This window comes from Lithobates pipiens, unplaced genomic scaffold (assembly GCF_037356315.1).
Source record: "Lithobates pipiens isolate NorthernLeopardFrog02 unplaced genomic scaffold, aLitPip1_a1.2 Scaffold_18, whole genome shotgun sequence".
Lineage (NCBI taxonomy): Eukaryota > Metazoa > Chordata > Amphibia > Anura > Ranidae > Lithobates > Lithobates pipiens.
In genome coordinates, this window is record NW_027507758.1 from 640,269,685 (window position 1) to 640,282,723 (window position 13,039).

General features: G+C 46.2%; 2 protein-coding genes across 4 annotated transcripts in view; one reads left to right on the forward strand and one right to left on the reverse strand.

Annotated features, from left to right (window-relative positions):
• The window catches only part of LOC143989538 (uncharacterized), a 114,872-nt gene extending 104,389 nt beyond the window's left edge, over positions 1-10,483 (reverse strand). For 2 of the 3 annotated variants that reach the window (XM_077489688.1, XM_077489690.1), the window contains exons 1-7: positions 9,814-10,483; positions 2,286-2,405; positions 2,074-2,197; positions 1,860-1,957; positions 1,558-1,770; positions 1,272-1,478; positions 1,013-1,154 (exon numbers count right to left, since the gene is read on the reverse strand). In XM_077489688.1, the coding sequence (XP_077345814.1) occupies positions 1,013-1,154; positions 1,272-1,478; positions 1,558-1,770; positions 1,860-1,957; positions 2,074-2,197; positions 2,286-2,405; positions 9,814-10,458 (1,549 nt within the window). In that variant the 5' untranslated portion in view covers positions 10,459-10,483. The remainder of the gene's footprint in view (positions 1-1,012; positions 1,155-1,271; positions 1,479-1,557; positions 1,771-1,859; positions 1,958-2,073; positions 2,198-2,285; positions 2,406-9,813) is intronic. The other variant, XM_077489689.1, reaches the window with a different exon arrangement.
• The window catches only part of LOC143989561 (uncharacterized), a 470,483-nt gene that overhangs the window by 363,364 nt on the left and 94,080 nt on the right, over positions 1-13,039 (forward strand). The gene's annotated exons all lie outside the window — the stretch shown is intronic.

The window sequence follows — 13,039 nt, forward strand, 5'->3', positions numbered from 1 at the left end:
AGGTACAGGGAGAGATTAATGGCGGTGAGCACATCACTGCGCAGGAGAGCCCTTGCATAGACACACACACACACACACCGCTCAGCAGCCACATGCAGCATCCCCCACAGGAAGGGTGGAGGGAAGATAGGGACAGGGAGAGAAAAGAGGAAGATGACGGACCCCGAACCGACCTCCCAGGGAATACCCAGCTGCTCAGCCCTGCCAAGGCAGGGAGAGCTGTACTTACCAGTCCTGAAGAGCTGGGAGACATTCCATCACAGAACCACTCACTGAGGGTGGCTGCTGGCCCAGCATACTGTGACACAGACATCAGTAGCCCGGTCATATGTATGCCATAGAGCATAAAAGCTCACCGACCACCTCTGGAGCTGAGGTTTCGTTGTGGCCTGCCTAGCGCGTAGCTGCGGCCAGCAAACGCTCGATTGCTGGACTGGGGAGACTACAAGGATAAGGGTATCCAGCCTGTCACCCAGCCAGGTGTTGATAGCAGATCACAGGATCAATCATCTTGCGCAAAAAGTCACGCTTCTGCAGAAAAAAGCACGGACCGATGGGCCCGCAGGGTTCCTAGGTCCTTCTCCTTCACTAGGCAAAATAAAACTGATGACTGCATGGCAAGCTGGAGGGTTGTTTCCCAAGGGACCGCCCCCTGGGCGGAACTAAAGAGTTCTGAGTGTTGTATTACAACTAATGCCTAGCATCTCCTTGTAATAGGGCATAACAACCCAATGGCTATGAGAGGAGCTGTGTCGGTCGGTGAATATAAGAGAAATGAACATTTTGCTGCCAGCTGAACCCCAGAATCTCCATAAATACAGTCTAGAGACATAAATTGTGTCTACAGCACAGAGAAGGAAGATTATCCGAGAAAAATCCAGGAATACAGGATGGAGAACACAGCTCAGGAAAGTGACCAGGGGATTACAGGCTATCACCCAGTCCCAACCCTACTCTGGACCAATCAGTGAGCAGTATGGGTGGAGGAATGCATTTAGTGTTAATGACCCACCTGTGCTGATCTCTGTAGGGGTGTCCTCCTCTTTAAATGTCCCCGTTATTCCATCCTCCTCCATAGACTGCTGATCATCCCTCACATACCTCTCTTCTTCTTCTGATTTCACCTCAAATTCTATATCGATTGGATCTCCACTCTAAACCAAGAAAATGAAAGAGAATATCATCTGTAAGATATAAGATTTATTATTGTGACATCACATAAAAATCCACACATCTGTATAAGTGTGTTTGATAACCTCCATCCCACCAACCTTGTAACAGTGAGGGATGGTGTGATCTTCCTGTGTGGAATCCCGGGAATACAGAGGACGGGGACATCTCTCTGGTGGGTTCCTGATATTTGGTGGCTCCATCATATCCTTGTGTCCTTCTGAAAACTCCTCCATCACTCCATACGCCTCATCCTCCTCTTTATACTCTTCTTTAACATCAATATTATCATTCCCGAGGTTTCCACTCTGAATATATAATAAAACATTCATTGTAACAATCATGCTGTGTATAAATCAGAACTACCAATAATTGTCAATCATCTACCTGATGATGGTGGGGGATGGTGTGACCTTCCTGTGTGGAATCCCGGGAATACAGAGGACGGGGACATCTCTCTGGTGGGTTTCTGTAGCTGGATGACTCCACCATGGTGTCCTGGTACAGATCTTTGTGTTGTTTTAGAAACTCTGACTCCTCCATCACCCCATCCTCATCATCCTCCTCTTTTATCTCAACTTTAGAATCTAAGTTTCCACTCTGAATATAGAATAAAAATCACATCGAAGGTAACAATGCAGATAATGTACAGATCCTAATGATACTATCAGTGATTGTTCCTCCTCTACCTGATGATGGTGGGGGATGGTGTGATCTTCCTGTGTGGAATCCCGGGAATACAGAGGACGGGGACATCTCTCTGGTGGGTTCCCATTACTGGATCCATCTGTAGGAAACACACACACTGACTGAATACATTGTTTCTATGTGTTTATCAGATGATGGGGGATCTAGGTGGAGCCTCCGTACTGCTCTCTCCTTTACAATAAAGTCTCCTCTTACCCGGTGATGTGAGGGGCGGCTGATTGTCCATCATGACGTCCTTGTAGAGATCCTTGTGTCCTTCTAAATACTCCCACTCCTCCATGGAGAAATAGACAGTGACATCCTGACACCTTATAGGAACCTGACACACACAATGATACAGTCACCATCCAGACACATCCCTTGTCTGTTACTGGATAATGTCCCAGAATTCCCAGAATCCTCCTCACCTCTCCTCCATCATCTCTCTGGTGACTTCTAGAATCTTCTTTGTATTTCTCTATTCTATCAGGGAGGGAGGTGGAGGCAATGTGATGGTCATATGATCTCCAGACTTCACAGGAGGAAAACTATAGATGTGAACACAAATAATAAAATCAAATTATATTCCCAGAATCCTCCTCACCTCACCATTCAGGTTTACATTGTATTAAACCCTACTTTAATACTGAGATATAATTTACCCACACAGAACCTCCACACTATGCAGGTTAAAAGCTTGTAGCAGGCATTCTGATTACATTACATACAATGCAGGACCAACAGGCCCACTTTGCTAGTGAGGATTCCAAGGGTTCGCCCACATCCTAAGAGCATCAGAAAAAGCCAGATAGAGGGACATTGGGAAGAGGAGCTGTGAGGTCAGTGTGATATCAGAGGAGATATATACTCTGGATGGAGGGACATTGGGAGGAGAAGCTGTGAGGTCAGTGTGATGTCATAGAACATATATACTCTGGATGGAGGGACATTGGGAGGAGGTGCTGTGAGGTCATTGTGATGTCATAGGACATATAGACTCTGGATGGAGGGACATTGGGAGGAGGAGCTGTGAGGTCAGTGTAGAAGCATAGTATGATATGTAGAAAACTGGCAACAACATCATTGGATTTGTTTTGACAGCAGCAGAGAGCCAATGGCTGCACTGCTATCAGTCTATCCAATCAAGAGCCGATAATCCCAGACAGAGAGACAGCGTGAGGGTCAAGTTCCAGGGCTCAGGTAAGTAAAACGGGGGGGTTGGGGGGGTCAGTGGCAGGCGTTTTTACATCTTAATGCAAGGAATGGAGAAGGAGCACAAAAGGAATCTCCACAGAAAAAAAATATCCAGAGGAGATTTGTATAGACTCCAATACTATCATTTAATAAAATGTATTAAGAGAGTGATTGCACTTTTGTAAAAACATGAATGAAGTGGATGGAGACCTCCACCAAGGACAAGCTGGAAGAACAGGTACAAGAAAAGTACAAGAGTGGACTAAATCCACAAAACGTGTAGGGCTCATTGGATGTATCTCATCTTCATTGGATGGTTTACCCAATTTTATATATACAGATTTTACTTCTATACTGTTTCTGAGGTGGTCCGTGTCATCTAGGATGGCTGTTATGTTCTTATCCTGCGGTATATTATCTTGGTAGCAGTCATATATTTATTATACAATGTGTTGTTTACTGTTGTCAGTTTTCTACATATAATGCGTGTTATATGCTGTCATTATGGACACAAATATTACCTGTTATGTTTTATTCAGCAATAAACATTGTGTGTTTTTTACATTGACTGCATTTCTGCTGCTGCCGCACATACCTCATATAAAGTCCCACTATAGTTCTCTTTTTGAATTCTACTGAATCAGGGTTGGAGACGTATTCACATACGTTTCATATAAAGTCCCACAAAGTTCCCCTCCCCCTTTCCCCTTTTTTCTTATATGATGAAGAACATGGATATGTTCAAAACTGTGCAGTCGCTTTTCTCAGATTACCTATAATGTATGTGAAGATATTTGAAGTAAAGAATAGTGCAAAGATCGGGATTGCCTCTTCAATTTTTATATATAAAATGGAAAATTCCTATAAAAATACTTACCGTAATTTTCCTTTCTTGATGGAATCCATGGCAGCAACGTGTAGGTTAAGTCCTGCCTCTACTACCCTATAGGACACTACTCCCATAAATCTTTGCTCCCTGCCAGTGGCCGTGTTCGATAACTAGCCCACTCCAGCCATTTGGGAGGGAAATCCTGCTGCCACGGAGTCCATCAGGAAAGGAAAATTATGATAAGTATATTGATAGGAATTTTCAATTTTCCTGACAGACTCCATGGCAGCAACGTGTGGAAAATAACTCGCCATACATACCCGGGTGGGCAAAAAATGCTGAACAGCGTCTCCAGCTTGAACATTTTTTTTTTGATAAAACGGTTCAGATGGGTTAGATCTACGACGGGCCTCCATGTCCCGTTCTTCTTTTGGACCATAAAGAGAGGACAGTAAATTCCCATGCCTCGCTGTTTGTCTGGGACAGTGATAGCAGCGCCTTGAGCCAATAAAGATTCTATGTAGGCTAACAGAATCAGCCTTTTTTCTTCTGAGGCCGGAAGAGAGGTGGGAACACACCTGAGTCTGTGAGCGCTGCTGAAGTCCCAGGCATGACCTGAAGAAACCGTCTTGAGGGTCCAGAAGTCCTGAATTGAGGCTGCCCAGACATGTTGAAAGCAGAGAAGGCGAGCCCCCACCTGGCCTGTCTGAGCGGGCCCAATCTCAAAAAGACTTGGTCGGCTCTCTCTCCCCAGTCGAACCGCCCTTGGCAGGTTTCTTGAAGGATGACTGCCTTGCTTTCCATGACCTGGAGAATTCACGAACCTGGTCTGTAGCTACGAGCTTCCCTAGCTCACTCCTGACACTGTTTTCTTGGGAAAGATCTTCTCTGGCCTTGCAGATGCTTATCCAGAGGAAGGAACCGCAACTTGCCACCAGTGGCCTGAGTTATGACATTATCCAATTTATTGCCAAAAAGAAGACCCTGCAAAAGGAATTTGCCACCACATTTGTTTCAATGCTGGGTCAGCCAGCCAAGGACGGAGCCACACGGCATGTTTTGCAGTGACTCCCAAAAGCATGACCCGAGCCACCAGGTGGATTATATAAATTGAGTCCTCACCCAGAAATGCGGGTGCTAGCCTCTGCTCCTGGATGGGTGAACTCCTTGCTACACCTGGCTACGTTCCTGAGTTTCTCATCCACATTATCGGTCCAGACTTCCATGGCCTTGGACATTGTGGCCAGAGCTAAAGCTGGTTTGCAGGCCATACCTGCTGTACGATAAACTCTCTTCAGATCAGAGTCAATCCGTCTATCGAAGGCATCTTTAAAGGAAACTGTATCCTCCAAGGGAAGAGTCACATGCTTTACCAGCCTCATCACAGCTGCATCCACCAGAGGAGCCAATTCCAAATGCTTGACCTCTTCCTCCTTGAAGGGATAACGTGTTAGAACTTTAGAAAGCATGACATTTTGTCTCCACCTTACCCCATTCGTCTGTGATGACTTCATCAAGCTCGGCTAGGAATGGAAAGTTAACACGTTCCTTCTTCAGTTTTTTTTTTTTTTTTTTAAGTATTTTCTTTGTTTGGAAGGAGCGGCCACCGGATCTTCCCAATTCAAAGCTTCTCTAATGGCCTTAACTAAGGGGGAGAGCAAGACAAAATCAAACACAACACAGGGATTCCCAGGTGTCCTGTCCTTGTGATTCCCTTACCAGTGAGCGTAGCGGCTCCAAAAGGAAGATCATGGGTTTGGCAGGTCTCTATACTTCTCAGAAAATCCTTGACGACCCTTTTGACCAGGGACTCCCGTGATGTACATAAAGGTGCCCCTCTATGTGAACTTAAATGCTTCCCATTCCGTGGAGGGGTCTACTGTTCTCAATTTGTCCTTACAATAGCTTTTAATACCCTTTCTGCACTCTCCCTGCACCACCTCATCCTCTAACCAGTTCAGATGCCAGGTAGCAGGGCCCGAACCTGGGAGGAGAGCGGGGTCCACAGAGAGGGGAGTGTGGTCCGAGACTCCTCTGGGTAGGTACAAGTCTGCAGTGACAACAGGAAGGCTATGTGCCTTGGTAAATGCCATGTCAATCTGAGACATGGTGTGGAAGGAATCTGAGTGGCAAGAATACTGGCTCACGTCCGGATGCTTCCAGCACCATATCTCTGTAAGATCATATACTTGCATCCAATTCAGAAGAGAGGGAAAAGATCTACCACCACCTCTCAAGCGGTCCATTGCTGGGTCTAATAGGGCATTAAAGTCCCCTATATAAAGTAACAGTCCAGGGGGTCTAGTCAACAGCTTAAGTGACAATTTAGAACTCAGCCGAAAATGGGGGAGGAATATAAACGTTCACAAGAGTAAGCGTCACAGAGGAATTTTTGTAAGGTTAGTATAATAAATCTCCCCTCTGGGTCTGTGGTTACTTGTAAGGTCTCAGCAGGAAGGGATTTAGCTAGTAGAATAGATACCTCCTGGAATAGTTTGTGTGGGTTGAGTGATAAGATTTTGCCAGCCATGGATGCCCAAGGGTTCTCACTTTAGTGCCGGTAAGGTGAGTTTCTTGGAGACATATAATATGGGGACGGCATTTTTTTATAATCGAAAAGACTACTGATTTATTTTGGGGTGCATTCATTCCTCTAGTGTTCCATGACACTATCTTCAAGGGCTGTGCCATTCTAAGGCCGCGTACACACGGGCGGATTGTCTGCCCAACTAAGTTCGTCAGACAATCCGACAGACAGTCCGTCCAACTTTCGAATGAACGGACTTGACCACACACGATGAACAGACAGTCCGCCGAAAGCTTGCGCGATGACGTGTACGGCACGTACGACGGGACTAGAAATTCGACGTCCAATACACTGCAATGCAACCTTCGCAGTGTAAATCCTTTCTGAGCATGCGCCATACTTAGTCTGTCGAACTAGCCTACTCACGAGCAGATTGTCCGCTGAAACCAAGTTTGGACGGACAAAATTACGGAAATTCCGAAAGACTAAGTCCGTCAGACTGTCCGCTGAAAAAGTCAGCTGAAGCCCACACACGAGCGGATTGTCCGCTGAAACACGGTTCAGCGGACTAAGTTGGACGGACAATCCTCTCGTGTGTACGCGGCCTTAGTTATACATCATATCATAGTCGCATAGAAATGTAAATGCCTTCACACTTAATACCTGGTAGGCCGTGCCACTTTGAGCATATCTAAACATATCTTCAACATACTGCATATAACTGCCTCTGCAGCTGCACGAGCTATCAGTCAGTAAACCAGAAAAAAAAAAAAAACTGCCCTGGGCAGTACCCGTAGAAGATGCAAAAAAAAATCTAAAATTAAAGTGTCCCATAAAAGAGAAAAAAAAAGCAAAAAAAAATGTTGCCCCCACCACGCCAACCCCAACATAGTGAGCCTTGGATCCCTGAACTGAAGAAACCTGTAGGGCCTCATTTAAACTGGGGGAGAACTGTCCTGTGGCCTCGCCACCAACTGGTGCGGGGTTGTAGTGGAATCCAGAGTGACCCCAAACGTTTCTGCATGTGGATTTACACTTCTGCTCTCTGCCATCCTCACGGAAAACCAAAACGGTCCACTGGTCATAATAGAGGAACGCTCATGTTTAGGGAGAAAGTTGTCTCCACATTCAGCTCAGGGCAAGTGTAGATGGGGTTGGTGTAGAATTGCACCTTGCCATCATGAATGATGCGCAGCTTTGCGTAAATTAACCTTTACTGCTGCGAAGGAGATGAGCTGCCTCCTGACATCTGCTGAAAATTCAGGGTATACTGAAATGGTATTGCCATTGTATTTTAAGGGGCCTTTCTCCCTGGCGAGGCGAAGGATGGCAACATTGTCTTGGAAGTTGAGAAGCCGGGCAATAATGGAGCGGGTGGTGCTCCAGAGTGGGGGGCGGGGGGGGGGTTTGTGATGAGCCCGCTCAATCACATGGGAAAAGGATGGTGTGTCAGACCCAAAAATTTCCCTTAGCCAGTTATAGAGAAACTTTTCAGGGCAAGGACCCTCTGCAGGTTCAGGGAAGCCCACGAATCGCAGGTTGTTCCTTCGGGAACGATTTTCCAGGTCATCAATTTTGGCACAAAGGGCTGCTATTTCCCCTGTATGATCCCTTACTGTGGCAGATAGGGGATGGACAACATCCTCAAGGGAGCTGATGCGTTCCTCTTCTTCCCCTGCCCTATCCCTTAAGTTTTGTATGTCTTGCTTCAGGAGAGAAGTCCATGCATACTGACGCTATCTGAGCAGTGAGGGAGGCTTTGCAGTCCTGAATAGCAAGCATAATGGAGGCTAGGTTAGGTTCAGTGGAGAGAGCCTGGGCTTGAGCTATCTTCACTGTCCATGTGGAGGCTCTGGGACTGCAGTGGGTCAGGCTGTGTGTCTCTAGTAGCAGGGGCAGAGTCACTCACCATTGCAGCTTGTTGTTTGTGGAGAGAAAAGGCTGATGGCTGCAGCAGCATGTCATGCTGCTCTGCCTGTGTCCTGGCGCCATTTTGCCTTTTGTGCCTGGCCTCCTGTCCCGCCATCAATACTGCCACGGGGGGGGGCTCATATTTCACTATGGATGCCAGCCTGGAACGTTCCCACAGCCGTGGGGAACAAATTAACACCTTTCTGGAGCAAATCGGCTCAGGGTGATTACAGGATGCCGCTTGGAAGCTGGAACTGTGGATTTACACTTCTGCTCTCTGTCATCCGGACACGGCCCCCCGAGACAAATTTTTGCTGCGGTACCCGATCTTGAGGGTGAATTGTGGCAATTAGATCTGGAAGAGAAGTGCTGGCGATGAGATTTTGAAGAGTCACTTCCCCTGTTAGAGCTGCAACAATGTTCTGACCTAGAAGGGCTGACAAACAAGAATGAAAAACATGGAAAATAGTGGTCATAATGACAAATAATGGTGCCCAAATGCCCCCTTTGCTGGACCCAGAGAGGGAAATCTCTCAAAGTACCTGTTACGAAAGGCAGATAGGCAGTGGAATATCCATGTCCCTGGGAGCATCCATCTGAACGGCATAAAAAAACATTCTGTCAGAGCCAGGAAGAAGATATAAGCATCCTTACCTGTCCATGAGATCCACTCAACACAGGCAGAGAAACAGGAAGCCAGGGAAAGTCACTGCACAAAGCCAAAAAGCATTCCCAAGGCTTGCAGGCTTTCTCCCCATTTAAAAAGACTGCCCTGTGACGTCACCGCTGCGCCTGACATGGCACCAGTGCGCATGCGCGATTAGTGTCATTATGACGCTATTGCACATGCCCAAACCAAATATCACTCTCGTACTGCTCTCGCGCATGCACAGAGCGGACGGAAAGATGGAGCAAGAAGTAAATGGAGGCTGGAATGCAGAAGGAACCAGCCGCCATGCCTGTCACCAGCGAACAGACCCTGGGGAAAGAAAAGACACATAACAGAACAAAAACTGCAGCCATAAGAAAAAGGAATGATCTCACCACTCCCACCACGAGTCAATCGATCAATCCAGGCCAAAGGTAAGATGGAGAACGCCGGACTCGAGAGGGTGATATGGTCACCTGCTATTTAGCTGGGTTGTTTGACCAATGCGCAGCCTGCCAGTGGCTAGGACTTTGCTTCTTCCAGCGCCCACTCCATACCCCGCTAGTAGCTAGGGCTTAGAGGAGTATTGCAACTCTTCATTCAAAGGTCTCATCTCGGCCAATCTTGATCGTGGGGGAGAAATCTTTGGGTAGGAAGACCATCAACTGGGTCCTACAAAGGAGGACAAGAAAAGAACACGGCCGCTGGCAGGGAGCAAAGATTTATGGGAGTAGTGCCCTATAGGGTAGTAGAGGTGGGACTTAACCCACACGTTGCTGCCATGGAGTCTGTCAGGAAATGTATTTGTTTATCTTGATCATTAAACATGAAACAACTATTATTTACAGGCAATTGATGTAGGTCCTGAGCCAGACTGATTTTTTCTGGTGTTTGTGGAGAATGCACGGCGTAGTCATGGTCCTTAGAAATGTCCTTATAACTTGCACCAAACACATACGATTTTTCTGACAAAGAAAACATGAAGTCTCCGTCACACGTTTGAGTAGCAAAGTCACATTTGTTGGGAATCAGGGCAGAAGGAGAATCATGACACGAACAACAGCACAACGATTGTTCTATTGGGCATGTCGATGTATGTGGTGTCGGTATCACATTTTCTGAACAGATGACCTTCGATGCTTTTGTGTCAGGCATTCCAGTCAATTTTTTTTTTCTTTTTTTTAGTAATGACATTGACCTATCCGGTGGGAAGACGGTTGGTGCTGCATTTTTTTTTAACACCAATTTAGTTTTTTTCATGTAAAAATTTTCTTCAGAAAAATGCGCTGAACACATACGAAACCGGTCACCCTTTTTATCATGAAAAATTGCTTGTGCAGATTCCCTCAATATTTCATCTGTCAAATCGCCACAAGAAAGCCACGCTTTTATCTTTTCGAGATCTTTTGGAAAGGGGTGTAGTTTGATATTGGGAAATATGTCTTTTTTCCCTGTTTTGTGAGGGCATTTTCCAAAAATACACTTTGGCATTTTTCTGTAAAATATAAAAAAAAATAAAAAATTATAAAACACATTGAAATTACTTTGTAAATTAATAACAATTGTAAAATCAAACTGTGATACGAAGAAGTCCACAATAATTAGTGATATTTTAGTACAGTGGATTAAAGATGTTGTAAAGCTCTAAATAGAAAACAATAAAATTATTAAAAATAATATATCTTCATTAATAGAACGTGTAAAAATAAAGTAAGATAAGATAAGCTTGTATGCATCGCATACAAACTCATTTTCAAATACTTACTAGAGAATGATGATCCGAATTGGCAAAGACAGACATAAAGTTTTGCAATTGACTTTCTTTCTGTTACTTAAGTTTTTGTATGCTCCACCGCTGTGATTGGACAGAGCCACGATGGCATTAATCACAAAAAGGTAAAAACGTTTTCCAAGCATCACATTTGATTATGTGAGCATGTGCCAGTGACATTTATTTATTTGATACCGTGCAAAAGAAGTACCAGCAGAAAAGATATGAAGAATTTAAAGAATCAAGAGAACTTCTGCCATCTACCGATAACTGCCACCTGAGTAATACTATAAAAACTTCTTTATTTTTTTTTTAAAAAAGTGTGTCAAAATGTACTCACATTTGCCATAAAACAATAAGGCGTGTATTGCTGACACCAACGTCGATGACCAGAAGTGCTGCAGGAACGAGTGACGTAACACGTAGGGGGAGTCAACATACGACCTTACATCCTTCTCTCCTTTGGATGCTGTATGAGTGGGGCACTGCCGGGACACCTCGGATTGGCCAGCTTCCAGCATACTGTGAATGTCTCATACCCCGGGAGGGGAAGAAAATTCTGGTGAGTGCAGCCACAATAGGAGTACGGATAAGTAACGTATGCTGTGATCACCTTCTGAAGAGGGAACTAGATCAAGAAGGTCTCTTCCACCAGCACAAAGCACCTTTTTGAACACTAATCATTTCAATTAATGGGACTAGAGTGCTATATTGGATTTATATATTTTTACTTTTTATATTATTTCATCATTAATTCCTTAAATTTATTTATATTTTTCATTATAAATTTAATTTCTTTTGGCGTATTCATATATATTTCTTGGGGTTTTTATGATCGCTCATGCACTTTGTGTGTTTTATTTGCACGTACCTATTTAATAAGTTGTTTGGATTGGTATATATTGTAGGATTAGTTACCACCTCCATAAGGACTACATTTTTTATCCCAGATGTATGAGAATACACCAGGCACAAGCATCACACTCAATAACTTATTTCACAACACACTAGGATTTTATTATATTACATTTATCTATACATCTATAGTTTATGAATCAAATGAACAGTGCCACACCTACTACACTTTGTCCCAATCCATGTACCAATGTAGTCTCTGTCAACATATATAGAAAATCTAAACTTTTTTTCTAATTCTTTAAAATGAGTTCAAATTTATCAAAACACAATGAAAGGGAGGGAAAGGGGGGAGAGAGAGAGCGAGGGAAAGGGGGGAGAGAGAGAGAGCGCGCGCAAGGTAAAGGGGAGAGAGAGAGAGAGCGCGCGCAAGGTAAAGGGGAGAGAGAGAGAGAGCGCGCGCAAGGTAAAGGGGAGAGAGAGAGAGCGCGCGCGCAAGGTAAAGGGGAGAGAGAGAGAGAGCGCGCGCGAGGGAAAGGGGAGAGAGAGAGAGAGCGCGCGAGGGAAAGGGGAGAGAGAGAGAGAGAGAGCGCGAGGGAAAGGGGAGAGAGAGAGAGAGCGCGCAAGGGAAAGGGGAGAGAGAGAGAGAGCGCGCAAGGGAAAGAGGAGAGAGAGAGAGAGAGAGAGAGGGAGCGCGTGAGGGAAAGGGGAGAGAGAGAGAGAGCGCGCGAGGGAAAGGAGAGAGAGAGAGAGAGAGAGAGAGAGAGAGAGAGCGCGCAAGGGAAAGGGGAGAGAGAGAGAGAGAGAGAGAGCGCGCGAGGGAAAGGGGAGAGAGAGAGAGAGAGAGAGCGCGCGAGGAAAGGGGAGAGAGAGAGAGAGAGAGAGCGCGCGAGGGAAAGGGGAGAGAGAGAGAGAGAGAGAGAGAGAGCGCGCGAGGGAAAGGGGAGAGAGAGAGAGAGAGAGAGCGCGCGAGGGAAAGGGGAGAGAGAGAGAGAGAGAGCGCGCGAGGGAAAGGGGAGAGAGAGAGAGCGCGCGAGGGAAAGGGGAGAGAGAGAGAGAGAGCGCGCGAGGGAAAGGGGAGAGAGAGAGAGAGAGAGCGCGCGAGGGAAAGGGGAGAGAGAGAGAGAGCGCGCGAGGGAAAGGGGAGAGAGAGAGCGCGCGAGGGAAAGGGGAGAGAGAGAGAGAGAGCGCGCGAGGGAAAGGGGAGAGAGAGAGAGAGCGCGCGAGGGAAAGGGGAGAGAGAGAGAGAGCGCGCGAGGGAAAGGGGAGAGAGAGAGAGAGCGCGCGAGGGAAAGGGGAGAGAGAGAGAGAGCGCGCGAGGGAAAGGGGAGAGAGAGAGAGAGCGCGCGAGGGAAAGGGGAGAGAGAGAGAGAGCGCGCGAGGGAAAGGGGAGAGAGAGAGAGCGGGCGAGGGAAAGGGGAGAGAGAGAGAGCGCGCGAGGGAAAG